Raw genomic sequence first — 25,941 nt, 5'->3', positions numbered from 1 at the left:
GACTCATGCGGATTATTGTTAACATCCACACTGAGTCATATGCATGTATACGTACTGTACGAGTCAATCCTTTAAAGGTCACCTATTATGCAAAATCCACTTCTTCATGTCTTTTATACATCAACATGTGTCCCCTCAATACAGTCTCACCGCATGCGTGTTATAGTCACGAAATTAATCTATTGAAACACGATTTTCGCATTTTTTTCGTGTCACACAGAACGATTTTAAAAGCAATGTAAATAATAACAAATTAGAAGGAAAAAGAGATTTAAAAAAATACAGATTTCAGTATTCCGACAGAACGATTTTAGAAGCAATGTATTTCTATTGGTAGTGTGTTTCGTGCCTGCACCAAATAATAACAAATACAGATGTCAGTATTCTGAGGCTCTGAGATTTATTTTCCTCGCGGACGGCAAAAAAACTCTGACATTATACAATTTAAAATAAAAGGGATAGGGTTAGGCTTAGGGTTAGATATTGAGTAAGAAAATGTTTATATGAACCACACAGCTCCTGGTCTTCCAAGACCCGACCGGAAAAAAAGACGTGGTGCAGGCACGAGACATACCACCAATAGAAAGTCATTGCTTTTAAAATCGTGTGATACGAAAAAAATCGTGTTGGTGAACATGAATCAATAGATTAAATACATTTCGTGACTATAAAACGAAATGCCGTGAGACTGGGTTGGTCCCCTCTGTGTAAAGAGACTCTGAACGTTTCAGGAAAAAAGATTCTCTCACTTTTTGTCCTGATCCATTGATATAAAAACCTGCAGCACTTTGGGCTGCTTTGTGCATGAAAGGTGCTATACAAATAAAGTGTATTATTATTATTATTATTGCTGCTGCAGTGCCTCGAGGTGGTCCCAGGAACATGCGAGTTTATGACGCCACCACCAGCACCCTGACCATCGGATGGGATCATGCCGAGGGTCTCGTCAGGCAGTACAAGATCTTCTACGCCCCGCTGACCGGAGACCCCATCACCGAGTTTGTGAGTACACTTCAGAAAATCTCAAATAGCAATTGTCTGTGTAACCAAAATTGTCACATGACTTCACGTCACCACCGCTAAGCTAAAGGTGGCTAATGTTGGGCTATAAAGGAACTACAGCAAGGCAGAGGTTGGAGAAGTACTTATTGTACTTTAGTAAAAGTAGAAGTACTCAGATCTTGTACTTGAGTAACATTAGAAGTACTCAGGTCTTGTACTTGAGTAAAAGTAGAAGTACTCAGATCTTGTACTTGAGTAAAAGTAGAAGTACTCAGATCTTGTACTTGAGTAACATTAGAAGTACTCAGATCTTGTACTTGAGTAAAAGTAGAAGTACTCAGATCTTGTACTTGAGTAAAAGTAGAAGTACTCAGATCTTATACTTCAGTAAAAGTAGAAGTACTCAGATCTTGTTCTTGAGTAAAAGTAGAAGTACTCAGATCTTGTACTTTATTAACAGTAGAAGTACTCAGATCTTGTACTTGAGTAAAAGTAGAAGTACTCAGATCTTGTACTTGAGTAAAAGTAGAAGTACTCAGATCTTGTACTTGAGTAAAAGTAGAAGTACTCAGATCTTGTACTTGAGTAAAAGTAGAAGTACTCAGATATTGTACTTGAGTAACATTAGAAGTACTCAGATCTTGTACTTGAGTAAAAGTAGAAGTACTCAGATCTTGTACTTGAGTAAAAGTAGAAGTACTCAGATCTTGTACTTAAGTAAAAGTAGAAGTACTCAGATCTTGTACTTGAGTAAAAGTAGAAGTACTCAGATCTTGTACTTGAGTAAAAGTAGAAGTACTCAGATATTGTTCTTGAGTAAAAGTAGAAGTACTCAGATCTTGTACTTGAGTAAAAGTAGAAGTACCAGAGTGTAGGAATACTCTGTTACAGTAAAAGTCCTGCATTCAAAATGTTACTCAAGTGAAAGTATAAAAGTATTCTCATCAAAATATAGTGAAAGTAGCGACAGTAAAAGTAGTCGTTGTGCAGATTGGTCCATTTCAGAATAATATATATATATGTTTTATAATGATTGATCATGAAAGTGTTCTCAAAGCTGGTGAAGGTGCAGCTAGTTTGAAGTACTTTGTATACTGCAGGGTAGCTGGTGGATCTACTCCAGGTGGAACGGGTCGTTTAATTTCTTATGTGAGAAATGACGTACTCAGCAGTCAGACTTATGTTAGGACACAAAGCAAGAATGCATCAGGATGAAAGTTTAATTTCATCCATTTGATCCCCTTCGTTTCAGCACTAATGAGAAAAATAATTTCAGATCATTTTTATTCTGGATAAATGCTTTGGATAAACTCTTAATACACTCTTCCCGATGACACTTCGTGCAAACTATTCGATGAAGTCACCTCTCACGATAACTTTGGCTCTTCTGGGTTATACATCAGCGATTAGTGAGACTAATTACAGGCTCTGTTAAACAAACACCACAATCGGGGCCATAATACTGTAATTAATAGTTCTTAATAACGAGTTAGAGGGCAATGGAGGTCCAGCTGCCCCCCCCCCCTACTCCTCTTGTTAGCATAGCACCTGTTTCTCCATGAGTCAGAAAACTGCAACGATGAAAGCATTGTTCCAAACTGAAACTGACCGAAGAGCCTTTAGACATTTAAAAAAGCATGCAACTATTATGATTTAGCATCTGCGGCTAATAGAGGAGCTTTGTGTTTGTTCACAGCTTCTTCGAGCCAACTCTACTCCAATTTTCTGCTTCAGGACACGACATGATTTCTTCCTGTTTGATAGAGATTACTCTGATAAAAGAGATGGAAACCAGATTTTAAAACTTGGAAAGTGAAACTGTGAGAAAAGTCACAATTTCATCACACTAGCAACTTCCTAGACTCTTTATCAAAACCAGGTTCAGACCGTTTCTTTCAGTTATTGATGAAAGCTGTGTTTTGAGGCATGTATGCATCACAGTTAGATTTATCTTGGTAAGTAAGCTCTAAAAATCTCAAGTTGGGCTATTAAGGAACTACAGCACGGTCACATGACTTCACGTCACCACCGCTAAGCTAAAGACGGCTAATGTTGGCCTATAAAGGAACTGCAGCACGGTCACATGACCACACGTCACCACCGCTAAGCTAAAGGTGGCTAATGTTGGGCTATAAAGGAACTACAGCATGGTCACATGACTTCACGTCACCACCGCTAAGCTAAAGGAGGCTAATGTTGGGCTATAAAGGAACTACAGCACGGTCACATGACTTCACGTCACCACCGCTAAGCTAAAGGAGGCTAATGTTCGGCTATAAAGGAACTACAGCACGGTCACATGACTTCACGTCACCTCCGCTAAGCTAAAGGTGGCTAATGTTGGGCTATAAAGGAACTACAGCACGGTCACATGACTTCACGTCACCACCGCTAAGCTAAAGGTGGCTAATGTTGGGCTATAAAGGAACTACAGCACGGTCACATGACTTCACGTCACCACCGCTAAGCTAAAGGTGGTTAATGTTGGGCTATAAAGGAACTACAGCACGGTCACATGACTTCACGTCACCACCGCTAAGCTAAAGGAGGCTAATGTTGGGCTATAAAGAAACTACAGCACGGTCACATGACTTCACGTCACCACCGCTAAGCTAAAGGTGGCTAATGTTGGCCTCATTTAGACACTTTTTTAGCAACCATTGTTTTTAAATACCTTATTTCAGGCATCTAACAAAAAACACACAGGACAGGAAGTGCTGAAATGCTGACTAGTATTTCTGTGTTTTAGGACTAATTCCTGCAGCTCTCTATTGTCTGCAAAGAAGAGAAATAAAGGCAGACATGATCAGTCTTTCCTGAAACAACCTTGTTAATTAGTCTTCTTTGAAGGATTTATCGCTTAAATGTTCTGTTTTTTTCTCATAGACGACGGTCCCTGGAAACAGAAACAACGCCCAGCTGCAGAACCTCCTCGCTGACACCCCGTATAACATCACGGTTCAGGCCATTTACGGAGAGGGCCCTGGGGGGTCTCTGAATGGAAACGGACGAACATGTGAGTCTGCTGCACATTTATTACACAGAATCCTCTTTTTTACGACAATTCTGCTGACAAACCTACCTGTTGTTTTTAGTCGTTTCAGATTTTATTATTTCAGGCATCTCAAATGATTCGTTACTTTCTGTGTATGCAGGTACACAGAGAAACACTCCATTAGGTCGTGAGGTTATCTTTTAATGCACAGAAACGTAATGCATGAAGTTTAAACCTATGCGAGGTGGCATCAATTGAAGTTGCCTAAAATGTGTTTTGATGTTTATTTTAAATCCTAAAGTAAAGAAAATAGCTATTCTGGTAATAAATATGTACAAAAAAACATTAGCTTTAACCATGAACTAAAGTCTACCAGGGTTCCCCAGCCTCAACTAAAACAAACACAGGAGTTTCGTCATTCTGACTGTTGTTGAATTTACTTATTTTTTAATATCCTGGCAACAAACTTAATGTTTTAACTTGTTTTTCACACGTAAACACAGAACAGGAAAATGATGAGATAAGAAAATGTGACAAATGACATATTCTGTTGTTTACATGTGTACTTTTCTCTCTCTCAGTGGGGATGTTGAGCCCAAGGAACCTCAGGGTCTCTGATGAGTGGTACACCAGGTTCAGAGTGGCCTGGGACCCAGTTGAAGCTCCAGTTCAGGGATACAGAATCACCTACAATCCTGCAGGTGAGGAAATAAATCACAAACAACACATCCACACAAAATCTAGCCAAGTATATTTGCCTACTTTCAGAATATGTCTTAACACTTGATATAAGATATTATAACTTAAGAAGTAACAACGCAGGGAGATATAGGGTCTTGTTTTTAGACAATGCATCTTAAGTATCTGTTTAAGACTTTTGAAAGCATCTTATTTTTAGTTGGATCTCAGATTAAAGAAGGTCTTCAAGCTGCTGTGGTATTTGTAAAAGATGGATCATCTGGCATAAAGGAACTGCAGCACGGTCACATGACTTCACGTCACCACCGCTAAGCTAAAGGTGGCTAATGTTGGGCTATAAAGGAACTACAGTACGGCCACATGACTTCACGTCACCACCGCTAAGCTAAAGGTGGCTAATGTTGGGCTATAAAGGAACTACAGCACGGTCACATGACTTCACGTCACCACCGCTAAGCTAAAGGTGGCTAATGTTGGGCTATAAAGGAACTACAGTACGGCCACATGACTTCACGTCACCACCGCTAAGCTAAAGGTGGCTAATGTTGGGCTATAAAGGAACTACAGCACGGCCACATGACTTCACGTCACCACTGCTAAGCTAAAGGAGGCTAATGTTGGGCTATAAAGGAACTACAGCACGGTCACATGACTTCACGTCACCACCGCTAAGCTAAAGGTGGCTAATGTTGGGCTATAAAGGAACTACAGTACGGCCACATGACTTCACGTCACCACCGCTAAGCTAAAGGTGGCTAATGTTGGGCTATAAAGGAACTACAGTACGGCCACATGACTTCACGTCACCACTGCTAAGCTAAAGGAGGCTAATGTTGGGCTATAAAGGAACTACAGCACGGTCACATGACTTCACGTCACCACCGCTAAGCTAAAGGTGGCTAATGTTGGGCTATAAAGGAACTACAGTACAGTACGGTCACATGACTTCACTTCACCACCGCTAAGCTAAAGGTGGCTAATGTTGGGTTATAAAGGAACTACAGCACGGTCACATGACTTCACGTCATCACCGCTAAGCTAAAGGTGGCTAATGTTGGGCTATAAAGGAACTACAGAACGGTCACATGACTTCACGTCACCACCGCTAAGCTAAAGGTGGCTAATGTTGGGCTATAAAGGAACTACAGCACGGTCACATGACTTCACGTCACCACCGCTAAGCTAAAGGTGGCTAATGTTGGGCTATAAAGGAACTACAGCACGGCCACATGACTTCACGTCACCACCGCTAAGCTAAAGGTGGCTAATGTTGGGCTATAAAGGAACTACAGCACGGCCACATGACTTCACGTCACCACCGCTAAGCTAAAGGTGGCTAATGTTGGGCTATAAAGGAACTACAGCACGGTCACATGACTTCACGTCACCACCGCTAAGCTAAAGGAGTAGTTGTTTTGACTATGAGAAGAGTTTGGTTTGGTAATTATTCATGAATAAATCCTGCATGTTTTAATCTCTTTTTGTCTGTTTTCCAGGCACATCGACGCCCATGGATTTCTTCGTGGGTGACGTGACGTCGTACACTCTGCACAACCTGCTGCCTGGCACCCCCTACGACCTGAAGGTTGTCGCTCAGTACTTCGGAGGCATGAGCGACCCTCTGCCAGGACAGGGAACAACACGTAGGTTCAATAACAAGTCCTACTGTCAAGAACAAGTCAACAACATAGACCGTTATTGTTAGAAAACTCTCACTCGTCACCGGCTTGAGCTTCAACCTCAGGATCCATGTATTTATGATCCTCTCCAGAATGGAAGTAGTCATCACATACAGAGCATCAGCTAGTTCCTGAACAGTGTCCTTCACATGCTGATATACAAGTGAGGGAGTTACACAGTCACAAGATGGAGGAATACCAGTTCTTGTAGGTAATCATACGTCATGTACAAAATACTGAGTTTGTTCTCAAAATGTTGGCTTTTTTCTGAAAATCTGAAAATTCAGCCTTTTTCCTCAAATGTTTACTTTCTCTAAAAATTCTGACTTTTTACTCAAAATCTAAAAATTCTGACTTTTTTCTCAAAATCTCAAAATTCTGTCTTTTTTCTCAAAATCTCAAAATTCTGTCTTTTTCCTCAAATGTTTACTTTCTCTAAAAAATTCTGACATTTTTCTCTAAATCTCAAAATTCTGACTTTTTTCTCAAAATCTCAAAATTCTGACTTTTTTCCCAAAATTCTGTATTTTTCTGAATACTTAAATGTCAACAGCTTGAGCTTCAATATCAGGATACATGTATTTATTATATATAAAAATATCTATACAAATATATATACCTATATATATATATATATATATATATACCTATATATATACACAATCAACTGACATATTTGAACATATACACACATTAATACATAAATAAAAGCACAACAATCAAACAAAATAACAGTCACTTCCAAAACTGAGAAAAATCCATAGCAGCGTAAAAAGTGTCTGGCGCTGGATTTGAGTGTGTGAGAGTGTGTGAGATGTTAAAGGTCAAATTGCACAGAATTGATGCCCAGGACCGTACGTACAGATATGCTGCTCAATAGTGGCTTATAGATACTCTGATATATTAAGTGTGACTCCCTGTGCTCTGCAGTGTACCTGAACGTGACGAACATTGAGACGTTCGACGTGGACCACGACAAGTTCTGCATCAAGTGGGCTCCTCACAGAGCGGCCACTTCGTACCGCATCAAACTGCACCCTTCAGACCGTAAGTCCCTCCAATATCACTGAACACACACTGAAGACACATTTGGAGTTCCCTCTCTTTGCTTTGATTATATTTATCTTCTAATATATATTTTATTACATTTATGATTGTTTATTTCTAGTCTTTTGATTTCTCTAATGTACAATGCCTTGTCTTTTTATGCTGCTGCAACATATAGTGACCTTGTCCACATCGCCAGTAGGTCCCTTAGGTTTTCAGACCAGGGCCTGTTGAAGCTTTCAGAAAACAACTGAAGACCCATCTTTTTACATTGGCTTTTGTTTCTACTTGAGATGTGTGTGATGTTTTAATGAACACATGTGCTCATTAACTTCGCACCACATCAAACTCCACCCTGCAGACCGTAAGCCCCATTTGGAGTTCCCTTTTCTGAAGGTTTAGGATGTTTTGGTTGTTTTTTTCTCACAAAAGTCCAGGTTATAGCTCTGGATCTGTTCAGCAACACTCCATGTTTTAAGCAGAGTCTCACAGATTCAAAACATAAGCCCACGAGATATCAACAGCCGGTCAGTGTTCATGTCTTATGGTAGAGAAGTGTAGCCCCCATTGATGTCACATGTATCATTGTTGCTATCTTTGACACTACATCTCCTCCTGGATCTCACACCATATCTTGCTTCTTGCTAAGTGCTGTCATATTATTATGTCTTTCGTAAACAAGGACCATATATTCATCTCAAAAAGAGACAACATGATTCATTCTGGATTTAGCTATTGGCTCATTTCCATCTGTCGTCCCCAATCTCACCCTTCACACACAAACATTTCATATACATTATATTCTGTTATTTTATAATACAGAGCATTGCCTTTAGGAAAGTTAACTACTACAACGTCCAGCTATTCATCAGTTTGCTAATAAAAGGCTCAAATGTGACTGTGCTGCTTTTCCAGATAGTACATTTGCAGACCTTCTATTTGAAGACACTGGAAGCAGAAAATGTTTTTGGTAATGCTGTCAAAATTATCGCGTTAACGGCGGTAATTCATTTTTTGAATTAATTGCGTTCAAATATTTAACGCATTTAACGCATGTGCAGAATGGCCCGCCCCATACGTGCCACCAGTGGCAGCGCCAGGGTCTGGCTGGGGTAGGCTACACCCATACCAAGAAATGGCTTAGCCCCACCATGAAAAATGATGTTAAAGTAAGCAAAATAAAGTCTGCCAACTCGAGCGGAGTAAATTGCACAGACAGCAGTTAGTAAGATTGATTTCAGCCACTTGTCTGGAAATACCGAAGACCAGAAACGGTTTTGAAAACTTTTGTCACGTAGTGATCGTCTTCTCAATAGAACATCTTTGATAATGTCTTCTGGCCAATCAGAATCAAGATAACGGCGTGGTGTTGTTGCAGGAAGTCCCGACGGAGAATACTTTTGCTGTAGTACATCTCTATATACATCGATACAACATTACGTGTTGATAGAAACCAACACGTAATGAAATAAGACCCCACGGTTTGATGATTGATAGGTGTGTGGGCTGACTTTCATTTTGACACACAGAACAATGTTATAATAAACATAGATACTGTATGTGAAATGGATATATCCTTCTTTCATTTATCTTTCCATTCCCACAAGAATATACATAAAGAAATGGAATATTTTGGACATAGTTCGAATGGTGATTAATCTGATTCATTCATTTTTAAGCTGCGATTAATCTGATTAAAAATTGTAATCGTTTGACAGCCCTAGTTTTGTGGCATTTTAGGGTGATTACCAACCGCCTTTAACAATAAAACAACATAGCTGTGATGGCCTTTACCTCGACCTGCTGCAGATACATCAGACTCATGTGTGTAGGTTTCCTCTCAGATCCTGATCCGAGGTAAATGGTAAATGGACTGTACATATATATAACATATGTACATGTATATAACGCTTTATCCAGTCTTTACGACCCCTCAAAGAGCTTTACATACTATGTCATTCACCCATTCATACAGAGCAGTACCACTTACTCTAGGACCTAACATTCACACACCGTTGGCCATCGGGAGCAACTCAGGGTTAAGTATCTCGCCCAAGGACACATCGACATGTTGACTGCATGGGCTGGGATCGAACCCACAACCTTCTGGTTGAAAGACGACCACACTCCCTCGCAGCCACAGTCGCCCGTGCCGAGGTGACTTGTTTGACTCGATGCATGCTTTAAAGTTTGCATTACGAGTCCAGGCAGATGTTTAGAGTCAAATCTCCAGATGAGATCACCTCTGTGCCAAGGATGCAGATTTTAGACGTTGTGTTGTCCTGTTTATCTTCAGCCTCATTGTGATTATTACTCAAAGCAGGATGCAGGTTTTTGGCGATGGTCGGACGCTTTGAAGAGCTTTAATTGTGTCTCTTTCTAATGATTACATCCTTTTAAATTACGGCGATTCCATCTGCTTCATATTCTCACATGGACACCGGTTGGCGGTAGGAAAAACCAGCGAGGCAGCATCTGTATTTAAACATCTTTATGGTAGTTATTAGACGTTAGGGCCTCTGTGACGGGCTGCCAGAGTAAATACGTGTCTGCTATAGCGTGAGACAGACGATAACCGCTAGCAGAAGATCAGAAGTCCTCCCTCTCGTCAACAAATCACACAGTGTTTGTCCTCAAGTGGAAATGCAAACAGACGGTGGTGAGACGTGGAAAAAGCAGATATTTCCTGCGTATTTAAAGCCATGGAAACAGCGGTTAGAAGGAGAGCATGTGGCTGCCAGTTCTTTAAGCATGATCTAATTCCCAGCTGAAATATCTCCGGATTATATTTTGTCTATCTTGATAAACGAGGGCCACTGTTTTGGAGTCGATCTGACCGGGAGGAATGTTTTTCTCAGAACAATTTATACTAGGTGTCCACCATCATAACTTGTTGATATTACAGAGCTCATTCTCCAAGAGTTGCATCACCAGAGCCGCTGTCATTTAACACAGTGAGGACATTTGAGGTCGGAAAACACTGAAAAAGCAGCGATCATCACGTAAACACACTTTGTTTGTTTGTGCTTACTGTGTAAATAGGAAACCTAATTATCAATATATCACTCCCCGCCCTGCAGAGATGTAAACAGTTCACAGAGAAGGCCAGTTGTTGTGTTTCTTCTTCACTGAGTAGAATTTAAGCAGCATTTTCTAATCGTTTATTTACCTCCGTTAGCAACCAAACAGAAGACACGGCAACTCTGATGCAACTAATACATACAAAATGCAGACAAATGAGACACGACTGAAATGACTTTTTATGTAACTTTAATTTATTCTGGAGCATTTTTCAAAATAAGAATTGGAAAAGTGTTTAAGACAAATAAAAACTAAAAGCAACAAAAGATGAAGTCATAAACTCAAAGGCTGTGCCTATTTTATAATCAGAATTAAATCTAATTAGATGTCATTTATCGCAGTGGATACCAAACGTTTCACAACAATCATAAATAAATAATACAAAACAACGAGTAAACAGTCGAGAAGGATTTTGAGTGAAAGTGAAACTCAAATCTAACTTATAATATCGAAAGTTGTCTGGGCTCTTATAGGTAGCTCCAAAGATGCCACATTGCTGAAACAAACTAAGAATGAATCCTCACTACATTAATCGGACTCAAATGGAGCCGAAAAGCTGAGAAACCGCCTGAAGCTGCCAACATTTAGATCCAGATGTTGGCTTTAAGAGGCTGAAATGTTAGCACCTGGGGAAGTAATCCTTGAGTCATTGGTAATTATCATTAATGACACCCCTGGAGACACATATCATGAATAAACATCTTCATTTTCACCACCCATCTTCAATGGTGATTCAGAGCTGAAAAAGAGTTTAAAACCTGCTGGGTGCGATTTACAAGTCTGGAGCTGAGACTTGTCAGCAATCTAAGAGAAGTCTGCTTCTTGTCTGCCTCAAAATGTCCTTTTCTCTTTCCCCACTGAGTATATTTTCCCTTTGAGTTTAATCGAGCTGATGAATAAGTCCCATGAAAATGATCCATGATCCAATGTAACTAGTTTAGGTCTTAAAACACGTGTGTCTTTGAATTCAATACCAAATCAACAGTTTGAAAGTCAACTGCAGTAATCTAGTAGGAGGCGAACTATCTGTATAGCCTATCCCCTAAAATAAGCAAACATATATACATTTATAAAAGCTAACCTAGGGACTGAATTCAGTGAAACTGTCAGTGTGCTATTTAGCTAGAGAACGTTAGTTCAAACCGGAGAGACGTGATGTAAAAATTACATATTTATTGTTTACACGTCATATGAATGAAATGATTGCCATGATAATACAACAGGAGAATGTAATGGTGTTTGGCGATTAGGCCCCGGTTTGCAGGATAATCATTCAGGAGGGAAAGCACCGCTCCGATGAAATCCCCGGGGTCTAGACACTGGTGGTGGTGATGAGTAGGTGAGACCGGTCTGAAGGAGGAAGGTTTAGCTTTGTCCTGAAGGAGACAGGAGGCGAGAGGGGTGGAGGCGGGTTGCGTGTGATCATCTGCAATGACAACTGACAGGGAGGAAGAGCAGGCATTTAAGGCATTTAGCATGTGCAGCGATTGGCTGCTGAGGCGTGACGCCCTCATATTTAATGAGGGGGGAAGGGAGCCATAGAGTGACGTGTGAGTGACTCGAGTTAGGTCTTCCTTATTGAACTTGCGCTAAAGCTTTCATTTATCTTGCTAACTAGCAAATGTCCGCTATGTATATAACAAGCTAACTAGCAAAAGTAAGCTTTATTTCTAAAAAGCCAGCTAGCAAACGACCACTCAACAAACTATAGCTTACGTTAACTTTTTATTTTTTATTTAACCAGATAAAAAGCATTGAGATACAATCTCATTTTCAATGCTGACCTGGCCAAGAAGGCAGCAACGTTACACATAACACGAACATAAAAAATACAGAGAACACAACTAAGTAGCTACTAGAATCCACTTCAAGACACTGGTACTTGCGTACCATGCTGTGAATGGATCTGGCCCTTCCTACATCCAGGACATGGTTAAAACCGTACACCCCAGCGCGTGCACTACGCTCTGCATCAGCCAAACGACTCGTTGCGCCCTCGCTGCGAAGGGGACCCAAGTTCCCATCGGCGAAAACACGTGGGTTTGCTGTCCTGGCTCCAAGATGGTGGAATGAGCTCCCCATTGACATCAGGACAGCAGATAGCTTACACACCTTCCAGACTGAAAACTCATCTCTTTCGACTCCACTTCGAGCGTTAGAACTATTAACAAAGCACTTTTATACTAATAAAGGACTGGCTTACCTAAAGCCAGTTGAGTAGCACTTGAAATGTTTGGCTCTATGAAACCTGATGTACTTTATGATTCTGTTTTCTTCAAGGTTGTGTCTTCCTGGTCGAATGTACTTATTGTAAGTCACTTTGGATAAAAGCGCCAGCTAAATGTAATGTAATGTAAAAGTAAACAAAAGCAGTCACTACATTGAGCACATTAGGACAGTAAGAAAGGTGCACTACTTATTACTGCAAGAGCAGCTGGTGGTAAGGACTTCAGACAACTTCAATTTAAAAAATGCTATAGGGACAAGTGCCGTCAGTTTGAGGCTTGATTGAAGGTCGTTCCAAGACCAAGGACCGTAATGAAAAAGACTCCTTTTCCCAGCCTCAGTCACGGCAGGAACCTGGACCCGTATCCAGGCACTGGGTCTGAGGTTGTAAGAGTCACAAACTGGAGCAAATCTGGCACATATATACAACTACCTAGCTAACAAGCTAGCTAGCCATTTTAAGCTAGTTAGCTTGTAGTTTTTGCCAAATTGGTGGCTCTCATGATTCAAACGACTACCCTAAGGTTAAACATGCAGTGCGGATTAGTGCTTTTTTCTTTTAGCCAGCAGCTTCTCCCAGTTGTAATTCCCTAATAAGTGTTATTTGGATAAACTTGTATTAGTTATATAAATGGTACGTTTCTAACCTGAAAAAGTGTTAAGAGTATTTCATATTAAAGGTTAGAAACAGTTTATTTGGTAAGTAAAGGTTGATAAAGCAGTGCAAAGTAAAAGCAACCAGTAGTACCAACACAACAAAGCGGTATTGGAATCCCTTAGAGCAGGCGAAGCATTGATTCAATGTGTATTTTCTTTCAGAACGATCATGTGTTTTAATTCTGATTCCTCTGATAATAAATATGTCTCCTTCCCTCTGCAGCCTCCAGTAAGGGTCAGCATGAGATCACCATCCGAGCCGGTCTTCCTCAGCACTGTTTCGACGGTCTCTCTCCCGACGCTCTCTACACCGCCACCGTCTTCGTGCAGACCCCAAATCTGGAGGGTCCTGGGGTCAGCGCCAAGGAGAGGACATGTGAGTGTGAAACTGAAGTTTTACTCCTAAGATTCAGGTTTTTTTTTTAATCTAATCTACAGACATTTCTCAAAGAACCTTCAAAGAAAGGCTTTAGTTAACCATCAGTCTGCCAAAGATTCAAGATTCAAAGATTCAAAGGTTGTATTGTCAGATGCTCAGCAGCTACAGAGTAGAAATGGCAACGAAATTATTCTGACCTGAGGTCCTCCAACAATGTAATAATAAAATACAAATTGTAGGATAAGCAGTGGTGGAAAGTAATTAAGGTACTCTAGTTAATTTAAATACAATTTTGAGGTACTTGAGTATTTCCATTTTCCACTACGTTATACTTCTTAAATCAAACGTATTGACACCAACAAGACGTGTTTCAATGCATTGTAACAATCAGAAATGGGTAAGATTGATATGTTTTAATATAAAATGCACACATATTGCTAATTATTTTTACTTCATTGTACTTTTGCTGTTATTCTTTCTTATTATATAAAAAAAGATATGATATATTTCTGCAATAAGAGGCTTAATTGAACATTAACCTGCAGCCTCTACGTCTCTGATAGAAAAACAGACACTAAAACCACGCTAAACTTTTAAAAGACAAACCTGATCGCAGTTAATACGTCATGGACATGACATTTGATGTGTGTGTGTGTGTGATATGAAGTTACCCCCCCCCTCACATCCAAACAATGACTTCACCCCCACACACTGTTTACTGTTGTTCTGTATTTATCTCACGTATGTTGGTGTAAATGTTATTTTTTCCTGCAGTGGTGAAGCCCACTCCAGCTCCAACGCTCCCACCAACACCTTCCCCTCCTCCCACCATCCCCCCCGCATGGGCAGGTGAGAATATAATTTGATCTGGTCTAATTCCTTTGTCAAAGTTGACTAGAAGTCTGTGCATTTAGTCCTGATGTAATCGAAGGAAACTCTTACTTCTTAGGTCAAGTTTTTGTTAAAAAAACAACAATTTTCGTCATCAGATTTAAATACTTAGGAGATTAAATACTTCCCTAAACCCCTTCCCACTAGCAAGGTAAGGTAAGGGTCTTAGTAATAATCCTTTTATCAGACATCATTACACTTTCTTTGAATAATAAACAACATTCATGGTTCAATGAGCCTGTTTGTATACATGTAAGGGCCTTTTAGTACGGTCGTTTGTCGAAGTGGAGCAAATGTAGATACTTTAAATACTGTGTAGATGAGAAGTACTGCAATATACCATATCAGAATAGCATGTGTTTGTATAAGCACACAGTACCTAGTCACTATGAGTGTTAAATAGTGGATTAAAAGCATGATTTGCCTCTGAAAGGTAGTCAAGTAGAACTAGTGGAGTGCAACTAAGTCAAATACTTGAGTAAAATGCCAACGAGTCCTTGAGGAAACTCTGAATCCTCTTCAGAACTGGACAGATCTAGTCTCTGCATTCGATTAGAAACTCCTCGTTGCAGCGTTTTGGCCGAGTCGACGGTTTGAACGCTGTCTCGTTCTGGACCAGATTCATGCCAGCGGTGAATGAATCCCTGCCACGTGTTTACAGGGAGAACCCACACTGTTAAACGGAGGATAGACCCGTCCAGAGAACCTGTTTGAGTCTTGCTTATGTGTAAAACTTATAGACAAATGTCCGTCCCCGAGGAAGAAGATAAAGGAGATTACTGTGCAGCGCCACATGAGGCACAGATTAATCACAGCCTTTTACCCAATCCGTCTGAGAGGAATCCATTAACGACTTTACCTTCTGGTGGCCAAATGTGGCTTGTTTTGATCCCCAGTGGTTTTATATTTTTATCAGAGAAGCCCCTAATTACTAAACATGACCCCCATCCCCGTCGTTTTCCTCAATCACATGTTGCGTTGCATGCTTTCAGCGGATTATTTTTAACGCTCTGCAGCTCGCAAACAATAATGATGCCATGTGAGGATGCCAATCTCTCTGCCAGTGTGTGTGTGTGTGTGTGTGTGTGTGTGTGTGTGTTTGTGTGTGTGTGTGTGTGTGTGTGTGTGTGTTTGAAGATCCTCATCGACTTGTTTTGTTCTCGCCTCAGTTTGCAAAGGGGCCAAAGCAGATGTGGTGTTCCTCATCGATGGATCGTGGAGCATCGGAGAAGAGAGCTTCCGGAAAGTCGTGCACTTTGTCTCCGGCATGGTCTCTGCCTTCGATATGGTCGGACCCTCAGGGATGCAGGTCTGTGTTTTCAGCTAATAACAAGACAGATCAAATCAAATTGTATTTATAAAGCCCAATATTACAAGAAATCCCAAAGAAACCATACAATTAACGGGAAAAACGCTGTAAACTTCAGGGAGAACAACTGTCCTTTCTTAACGTGGGACTTGTAGTTCTTTCTTTTAGACGTCTACTTCAACTGTCCTTTCTTAACGTGGGACTTGTAGTTCTTTCTTTTGGACGTCTACTTCAACTGTCCTTTCTTAACGTGGGACTTGTAGTTCTTTCTTTTGGACGTCTACTTCAACTGTCCTTTCTTAACGTGGGACTTGTAGTTCTTTCTTTTGGACGTCTACTTCAACTGTCCTTTCTTAACGTGGGACTTGTAGTTCTTTCTTTTGGACGTCTACTTCAACTGTCCTTTCTTAACGTGGGACTTGTAGTTCTTTCTTTGGACGTCTACTTCAACTGTCCTTTCTTAACGTGGGACTTGTAGTTCTTTCTTTTGGACGTCTACTTCAACTGTCCTTTCTTAACGTGGGACTTGTAGTTCTTTCTTTTGGACGTCTACTTCAACTGTCCTTCTTAACGTGGGACTTGTAGTTCTTTCTTTGGACGTCTACTTCAACTGTCCTTTCTTAACGTGGGACTTGTAGTTCTTTCTTTTAGACGTCTACTTCAACTGTCCTTTCTTAATGTGGGACTTGTAGTTCTTTCTGTTGGACGTCTACTTCAACTGTCCTTTCTTAACGTGGGACTTGTAGTTCTTTCTTTTGGACGTCTACTTCAACTGTCCTTTCTTAACGTGGGACTTGTAGTTCTTTCTTTGGACGTCTACTTCAACTGTCCTTTCTTAACGTGGGACTTGTAGTTCTTTCTTTGGACGTCTACTTCAACTGTCCTTTCTTAACGTGGGACTTGTAGTTCTTTCTTTTGGACGTCTACTTCAACTGTCCTTTCTTAACGTGGGACTTGTAGTTCTTTCTTTTGGACATCTACTTCAACTGTCCTTTCTTAACGTGGGACTTGTAGTTCTTTCTTTTGGACATCTACTTCAACTGTCCTTTCTTAATGTGGGACTTGTAGTTCTTTCTTTTGGACATCTACTTCAACTGTCCTTTCTTAACGTGGGACTTGTAGTTCTTTCTTTTGGACATCTACTTCAACTGTCCTTTCTTAACGTGGGACTTGTAGTTCTTTCTTTTAGACGTCTACTTCAACTGTCCTTTCTTAACGTGGGACTTGTAGTTCTTTCTTTTGGACGTCTACTTCAACTGTCCTTTCTTAACGTGGGACTTGTAGTTCTTTCTTTTAGACGTCTACTTCAACTGTCCTTTCTTAACGTGGGACTTGTAGTTCTTTCTTTTGGACGTCTACTTCAACTGTCCTTTCTTAACGTGGGACTTGTAGTTCTTTCTTTTGGACGTCTACTTCAACTGTCCTTTCTTAACGTGGGACTTGTAGTTCTTTCTTTTGGACGTCTACTTCAACTGTCCTTTCTTAACGTGGGACTTGTAGTTCTTTCTTTTGGACGTCTACTTCAACTGTCCTTTCTTAACGTGGGACTTGTAGTTCTTTCTTTTTGACGTCTACTTCAACTGTCCTTTCTTAACGTGGGACTTGTAGTTCTTTCTTTTAGACGTCTACTTCAACTGTCCTTTCTTAACGTGGGACTTGTAGTTCTTTCTTTTAGACGTCTACTTCAACTGTCCTTTCTTAACGTGGGACTTGTAGTTCTTTCTGTTGGACGTCTACTTCAACTGTCCTTTCTTAATGTGGGACTTGTAGTTCTTTCTTTTAGACGTCTACTTCAACTGTCCTTTCTTAACGTGGGACTTGTAGTTCTTTCTGTTGGACGTCTACTTCAACTGTCCTTTCTTAATGTGGGACTTGTAGTTCTTTCTTTTAGACGTCTACTTCAACTGTCCTTTCTTAACGTGGGACTTGTAGTTCTTTCTTTTGGACGTCTACTTCAACTGTCCTTTCTTAACGTGGGACTTGTAGTTCTTTCTTTTGGACGTCTACTTCAACTGTCCTTTCTTAACGTGGGACTTGTAGTTCTTTCTTTTAGACGTCTACTTCAACTGTCCTTTCTTAACGTGGGACTTGTAGTTCTTTCTTTTGGACGTCTACTTCAACTGTCCTTTCTTTAACGTGGGACTTGTAGTTCTTTCTTTTGGACGTCTACTTCAACTGTCCTTTCTTAACGTGGGACTTGTAGTTCTTTCTTTTTGACGTCTACTTCAACTGTCCTTTCTTAACGTGGGACTTGTAGTTCTTTCTGTTGGACGTCTACTTCAACTGTCCTTTCTTAATGTGGGACTTGTAGTTCTTTCTTTTGGACGTCTACTTCAACTGTCCTTTCTTAATGTGGGACTTGTAGTTCTTTCTGTTGGACGTCTACTTCAACTGTCCTTTCTTAACGTGGGACTTGTAGTTCTTTCTGTTGGACGTCTACTTCAACTGTCCTTTCTTAACGTGGGACTTGTAGTTCTTTCTGTTGGACGTCTACTTCAACTGTCCTTTCTTAACGTGGGACTTGTAGTTCTTTCTTTTGGACGTCTACTTCAACTGTCCTTTCTTAACGTGGGACTTGTAGTTCTTTCTTTTGGACGTCTACTTCAACTGTCCTTTCTTAACGTGGGACTTGTAGTTCTTTCTGTTGGACGTCTACTTCAACTGTCCTTTCTTAATGTGGGACTTGTAGTTCTTTCTTTTGGACGTCTACTTCAACTGTCCTTTCTTAATGTGGGACTTGTAGTTCTTTCTGTTGGACGTCTACTTCAACTGTCCTTTCTTAACGTGGGACTTGTAGTTCTTTCTGTTGGACGTCTACTTCAACTGTCCTTTCTTAACGTGGGACTTGTAGTTCTTTCTGTTGGACGTCTACTTCAACTGTCCTTTCCTAACGTGGGACTTGTAGTTCTTCGAAAAGCAAGACAGATCAAATCAAATGTTATTTATCTAGCTCATTATTAAAAAAAGAAACAAAGAAACCACACAATTAACGGGGAAAAAAGCTGTAAACTTCGTGGAGAGTAACAGAAGAGGATCCCTCTCACAGGACGGACAGATGAGCAATAAGTGTTTAGATTAAAAAGATAATAAATGTACAATACGGGAAGTCCAAATGCCAAAAATGCTAATGGGTCCTCTTTCCACTGTCCTGTCTTAACGTGGGACTTGTAGTTCTTAATAACTCCACTTGTGTATATCTGACTGTATGTGTCCTGACTTCCTGTGACTCCTCCTCTCAGGTGTCCTTTGTGCAGTACAGCGACGAGGCGAAGACGGAGTTCAGGCTGAATGCTTACAGAGACAAAGGCATCGCCATGTCGGCTATTAATCAGATCCACTACCAAGGAGGAAACACCAAGACAGGTTTCAAGATTCAAGGCTTTATCATCATGTGTACAGAAACTACAGTGTAGACATATCATATATATAGGACATAAAACAAATAAAACAGATACAATAGTGCAAGAGAATGTTTGGAGATGTGCAAGTAAATACAAATAAAATAGAAATAGTGCGCTCACACACCTGAGATCAGAGACAAACACTGTAATTAGATGTTTTTCTGACTCAGTTTTCCTCTGTTCCTTCAACAGGCATGGCTCTGAAACACACCTATGAGAAAGCCTTCTCCATGGAGAACGGGATGAGGAGGAACGTCCCGAAAGTGGTGGTGACCATCACTGACGGACGCTCTCAGGACGAAGTGAAGAAGAGCGCCGCCAAGCTGCAGCACGCAGGTAAACAACTGAGGGATGGGAAGTAGTGGAGTACAAATACTTAGTTACTGTACTTAAGTACATGTTTCTGGTATCAGTACTTTACTCCACTACTTATTTTTCTGATGACTTTTACTTTGACTTCTTACACTTTGAACACAAATACCTGTACTTTCTACTTCTCACATGTTGAACTCAAATACCTGTACTTTCTACTTCTTACATGTTGAACTCAAATACCTGTACTTTCTACTTCTCACATGTTGAACTCAAATACCTGTACTTTCTACTTCTTACATGTTGAACTCAAATACCTGTACTTTCTACTTCTCACATGTTGAACACAAATACCTGTACTTTCTACTTCTCACATGTTGAACTCAAATACCTGTACTTTCTACTTCTTACATGTTGAACTCAAATACCTGTACTTTCTACTTCTCACATGTTGAACTCAAATACCTGTACTTTCTACTTCTCACATGTTGAACTCAAATACCTGTACTTTCTACTTCTTACATGTTGAACTCAAATACCTGTACTTTCTACTTCTTACATGTTGAACACAAATACCTGTACTTTCTACTTCTTACATGTTGAACCCAAATACCTGTACTTTCTACTTCTTACATGTTGAACTCAAATACCTGTACTTTCTACTTCTTACATGTTGAACTCAAATACCTGTACTTTCTACTTCTCTCATGTTGAACACAAATACCTGTACTTTCTACTTCTCACATGTTGAACTCAAATACCTGTACTTTCTACTTCTTACATGTTGAACCAAATACCTGTACTTTCTACTTCTCTCATGTTGAACACAAATACCTGTACTTTCTACTTCTCACATGTTGAACTCAAATACCTGTACTTTCTACTTCTTACATGTTGAACACAAATACCTGTACTTTCTACTTCTTACATGTTGAACACAAATACCTGTACTTTCTACTTCTCACATGTTGAACTCAAATACCTGTACTTTCTACTTCTTACATGTTGAACTCAAATACCTGTACTTTCTACTTCTTACATGTTGAACTCAAATACCTGAACTTTCTACTTCTTACATGTTGGAACTCAAATACCTGTACTTTCTACTTCTTACATGTTGAACTCAAATACCTGTACTTTCTACTTCTTACATGTTGAACTCAAATACCTGTACTTTCTACTTCTCACATGTTGAACACAAATACCTGTACTTTCTACTTCTCACATGTTGAACTCAAATACCTGTACTTTCTAGCTTCTTACATGTTGAACTCAAATACCTGTACTTTCTACTTCTACATGTTGAACTCAAATACCTGTACTTTCTACTTCTTACATGTTGAACTCAAATACCTGTTACTTTCTACTTCTTACATGTTGAACTCAAATACCTGTACTTTCTACTTCTTACATGTTGAACTCAAATACCTGTACTTTCTACTTCTTACATGTTGAACTCAAATACCTGTACTTTCTACTTCTTCACATGTTGAACTCAAAATACTGTACTTTCTACTTCTTACATGTTGAAACTCAAATACCTGTACTTTCTACTTCTTACATGTTGAACTCAAATACCTGTACTTTCTACTTCTTACATGTTGAACTCAAATACCTGTACTTTCTACTTCTTACATGTTGAACTCAAATACCTGTACTTTCTACTTCTTACATGTTGAACTCAAATACCTGTACTTTCTACTTCTCACATGTTGAACTCAAATACCTGTACTTTCTACTTCTTAACATGTTGAACTCAAATACCTGTTACTTTCTACTTCTACATGTTGAACTCAAATACCTGTACTTTCTACTTCTCACATGTTGAACTCAAATACCTGTACTTCTGCCATTCTTACATGTTGAACTCAAATACCTGTACTTTCTACTTCTTACATGTTGAACATCAATACCTGTACTTTCTACTTCTTACATTTGAACTCAAATACCTGTACTTTCTACTTCTTACATGTTTGAACTCAAATACTTGTACTTTCTACTTCTCTCATTCTCCAAACAGCTGGTTCCTTAGTCTGAATGTGTGTTTGATGCGTGATCATTATGCTTTAGAGTCATTGCGTGCCTATTGATTGAACACGATCCGTGTATCCATCATTTCCTGGTCTTCTCTAAAGAAGAAGGGGACCAATGGAAAACGTTGTCATGTTGCCGTTGTTCAGCATGGAAACATTCATTAGCTAACAATGACATTATTGTTCTATTAAATATAAAGGGAGGTCAGGTACTCTTTAAAGCAGCTGCTAGTTATGGGGACTTTTTACTGAAGTACATTTCAAAGTTCTTTACTTTTACTTGAGTAAAGAAGTTTAGTCAGTACTTCTACTTTCACTGAGTACTTTTAAACATGAGTATCTGAACTTCTACTTGAGTAAAGGATGTGTGCACTTTTGCCCTCTCTGAACAGCTGAGAGGATCCAACATTCGTCCACCCTCTTAACGTGCAAACCACTCTGTTATTCATGATACTCTTCTTCTTCCTCTTCCTCTCTGCAGGTTACAGTGTGTTCGCCATCGGTGTTGCGGACGTGGACTTCGTGGAGCTGCAGGAGATCGGCAGCAAACCGAGCGACAGACACGTCTTCGTGGTGGACGACTTCGATGCCTTCGACACCATCAGGGAAAACCTGATTACCTTCATCTGTGAAACTGCAACGTCATGTGAGTTTGCACAACGTTTACTCTCACAAAATACCCTGGAAACAGTTTTTAAAGTGTTTGTGGTAAATTGTCTTAAATGTCTGGCTTTTGTTGTTCCACAGCGTGTCCCCTGATTTACCTGAATGGATTCACTTCCCCTGGTGAGTGCACACATGACGTATATTAGATTAGATTATATTTGAATGCATGAGGGAGAGTAAACAGGGACATCTGGTTAAAAAATGTAAATAAACTCAGAAGCTGTGAGTTCTCTGGCAGCCACAGATGAGGGGATATTTCCTGTATCGGGACATTCATCAAAGCAGAAAACCTGATATCTTTTTTAAAAGTGTCCTCTGACTTTTCTCGTTGTTGTGTGCAGGCTTCAGGATGCTGGAGGCGTTCAACCTGACGGAGAAGATGTACGGTTCAGTTCCCGGTGTTTCCATGGAGCCGGGATCCTTCAACAGCTACACGGCCTACAGGCTGCACAAAAACGCTTTCCTCCACCAGCAAACCACGTGAGTCTATCTATCTGCTGTTTAGTGTGGTGGAAATTCCTCACCTCATCACCTTCTGTTAAGAAAAGAACTAATATACAAGCTTAAACCAAAGTTGTGTTGTTTAACAAAGAGTTATAGCATCAATGTATTTCCAGCTGGAAAGGCCAGAGGTCCTGCACCAGTAGATGGTGACCAAGTTACACAGAAAAAGCAATGTCATGTATACAGAGGAGCAGGAAACAAAAGGGACATAACACATGCTAATTATAACCGGTAACTCCAGTGGGATCATCCGCCTGCCGCTCGAAAGAGAACAGAAGGTTGCCAGTCTTTAGTATTAAAGGTGTGATGAATGACAGCCGTACTGAGACTTAAGATCAATTCCTACGATAGTTAGGTGATCAATGTTCTTCCGGCACAGACCAGGTTTCATTCACAGTCTTGAGACCGAGGCTGGAGAAGCTGAGATGACCTCATAGTGATTTGCAACTCCTGTGACTCAAACTCAAAAGCCAAGAGGAGAGACGTGTTCAGAATCAACGTCATGTGTTATGGCAGCTGCTGGCATCACTTTATATTTGCTAGCTTGCACCTTGCTTTGTAAGTTAGTGACAAGAATATATTAAAGTCGGGACAAAATTCATACGTTTGATTCCAGTTATTGGATACATGTTGATGTGGGTCTTTAAACAGTGCTGCAGCCTGTCTTTAAAGAGTGCTGCAGCGTCTCTTTAAACAGTCCTGCAGCGTCTCTTTAAACAGTCCTGCAGCGTCTCTTTAAAGAGTGCTGCAGCGTCTCTTTAAACAGTCCTGCAGCGTCTCTTTAAACAGTCCTGCAGCGTCTCTTTAAACAGTCCTGCAGCGTCTCTTTAAAGAGTGCTGCAGCGTCTCTTTAAACAGTCCTGCAGTGACTCTTTAAACAGTCCTGCAGCGTCTCTTTAAACAGTGCTTCAGCTTAACTTTAAACAGTCCTGCAGCCTCTCTTTAAACAGTCCTGCAGCCTCTCTTTAAACAGTCCTGCAGCCTCTCTTTAAACAGTCCTGCAGCCTCTCTTTAAACTGTCCCGCAGCGTCTCTTTAAACAGTCCTGCAGCGTCTCTTTAAACAGTCCTGCAGCTTGTCTTTAAACAGTGCTGCAGCGTCTCTTTAAACAGTCCTGCAGTGACTCTTTAAACAGTGTTTCAGCTTAACTTTAAACAGTCCTGCAGCCTGTCTTTAAACAGTGTTGCAGCGTCTTTAAAAAGTGCTGCAGCGTCTCTTTAAACAGTCCTGCAGCCTCTCTTTAAACAGTCCTGCAGCCTCTCTTTAAACAGTCCTGCAGCCTCTCTTTAAACAGTCCTGCAGCCTCTCTTTAAACAGTCCTGCAGCCTCTCTTTAAACTGTCCCGCAGCGTCTCTTTAAACAGTCCTGCAGCGTCTCTTTAAACAGTCCTGCAGCTTGTCTTTAAACAGTGCTGCAGCGTCTCTTTAAACAGTCCTGCAGTGACTCTTTAAACAGTGTTTCAGCTTAACTTTAAACAGTCCTGCAGCGTCTTTAAAAAGTGCTGCAGCGTCTCTTTAAACAGTCCTGCAGTGACTCTTTAAACAGAGCTGCAGGGACTCTTTAAACAGTGCTGCAGCCTCTTTAAACAGAGCTGCAGCCTCTTTAAACAGTCCTACAGCCTGTCTTTAAACAGTCATACAGCCTGTCTTTAAACAGTCCTGCAGCTTGTCTTTAAACAGTCCTGCAGCTTGTCTTTAAACAGTCATGCAGCTTGTCTTTAAACAGTGCTGCAGCCTCTTTAAACAGTCCTGCAGCCTGTCTTTAAACAGTCCTGCAGCCTCTCTTTAAACAGTCCTGCAGCCTCTTTAAACAGTCCTGCAGCCTCTTTAAAAAGTCCTGCAGCCTCTTTAAAAAGTCCTGCAGCCTCTCTTTAAACAGTCCTGCAGCGTCTCTTTAAACAGTCCTTCAGCGTCTCTTTAAACAGTCCTGCAGCTTGTCTTTAAACAGTGCTGCAGCGTCTCTTTAAACAGTCCTGCAGTGACTCTTTAAACAGTGTTTCAGCTTAACTTTAAACAGTCCTGCAGCCTGTCTTTAAACAGTGTTGCAGCGTCTTTAAAAAGTGCTGCAGCGTCTCTTTAAACAGTCCTGCAGTGACTCTTTAAACAGAGCTGCAGGGACTCTTTAAACAGTGCTGCAGCCTCTTTAAACAGAGCTGCAGCCTCTTTAAACAGTCCTACAGCCTGTCTTTAAACAGTCATACAGCCTGTCTTTAAACAGTCCTGCAGCTTGTCTTTAAACAGTCCTGCAGCTTGTCTTTAAACAGTCATGCAGCTTGTCTTTAAACAGTGCTGCAGCCTCTTTAAACAGTCCTGCAGCCTGTCTTTAAACAGTCCTGCAGCCTCTCTTTAAACAGTCCTGCAGCCTCTTTAAACAGTCCTGCAGCCTCTTTAAAAAGTCCTGCAGCCTCTTTAAAAAGTCCTGCACCTGTCTTTAAACAGTGATACAGTCACTCTTTAAACAGTGATGCAGTCACTCTTTAAACAGTGATGCAGCCTCTTTAAACAGTGATGCAGCCTCTTTAAAAAGTCATGCAGTCACTCTTTAAACAGTGCTGCAGTCACTCTTTAAACAGTGCCACTGAGTGCAACCCCCCACAGACTGACTGTAACTCACTCTGCCAGATTCCACATGTGGAGAAACATCTCGAGTCCTGCCGGTTCACCCAGTCTGACTCTGAGGCTTGAAGTGGCTTCGGACGGATGAGAACCATCCGCTCTGATGGAACAGAGAAACACTTCATTAAAGTCGTCTTTCAAAGAAGACTAGCCTGTGTTAGTCTACTTATCTAAAAGTACCGTAGCATATTCCAATTCAAAGGTTTTTTATTTGTCATGTGCAGCTACAGTGTCCGGCTCCTCCAACACGGCAACATGGACTTAACAGAGCAATGGACGCATGGTTGAAGTGTACTGCAGGAATGAGAACATTATGTACACCGCAATGGCAATATCAGCCATTGTATGTATGTCTTAATGTGTGCATATGTATACATGTGTCTGCTGATTGGGTATATATAGGTATATACATATTTTTATATATATTTGTATTTTGTATTCGAGAT

General features: G+C 40.5%; 1 protein-coding gene across 1 annotated transcript in view; it reads left to right on the top strand.

Moving 5' to 3' along the window:
• The window catches only part of LOC117546947 (collagen alpha-1(XII) chain-like), a gene marked incomplete at its 3' end in the record, with an annotated part of 155,703 nt that extends 132,846 nt beyond the window's left edge, over window positions 1-22,857 (top strand). Inside the window, 13 exon segments of the mRNA XM_034217385.1 lie at window positions 860-1,002; window positions 3,889-4,018; window positions 4,579-4,698; window positions 6,193-6,339; window positions 7,306-7,422; window positions 13,610-13,762; window positions 14,540-14,614; window positions 15,826-15,965; window positions 19,205-19,328; window positions 19,559-19,702; window positions 22,193-22,357; window positions 22,459-22,497; window positions 22,719-22,857. Coding sequence (XP_034073276.1) covers window positions 860-1,002; window positions 3,889-4,018; window positions 4,579-4,698; window positions 6,193-6,339; window positions 7,306-7,422; window positions 13,610-13,762; window positions 14,540-14,614; window positions 15,826-15,965; window positions 19,205-19,328; window positions 19,559-19,702; window positions 22,193-22,357; window positions 22,459-22,497; window positions 22,719-22,857 — 1,636 coding nt within the window.
• Window positions 22,858-25,941: the final 3,084 nt, after the last annotated feature.

The sequence above is a fragment of the Gymnodraco acuticeps genome, unplaced genomic scaffold (assembly GCF_902827175.1).
Source record: "Gymnodraco acuticeps unplaced genomic scaffold, fGymAcu1.1, whole genome shotgun sequence".
NCBI lineage: Eukaryota > Metazoa > Chordata > Actinopteri > Perciformes > Bathydraconidae > Gymnodraco > Gymnodraco acuticeps.
This window is presented reverse-complemented; position numbering and strand designations above follow the sequence as displayed.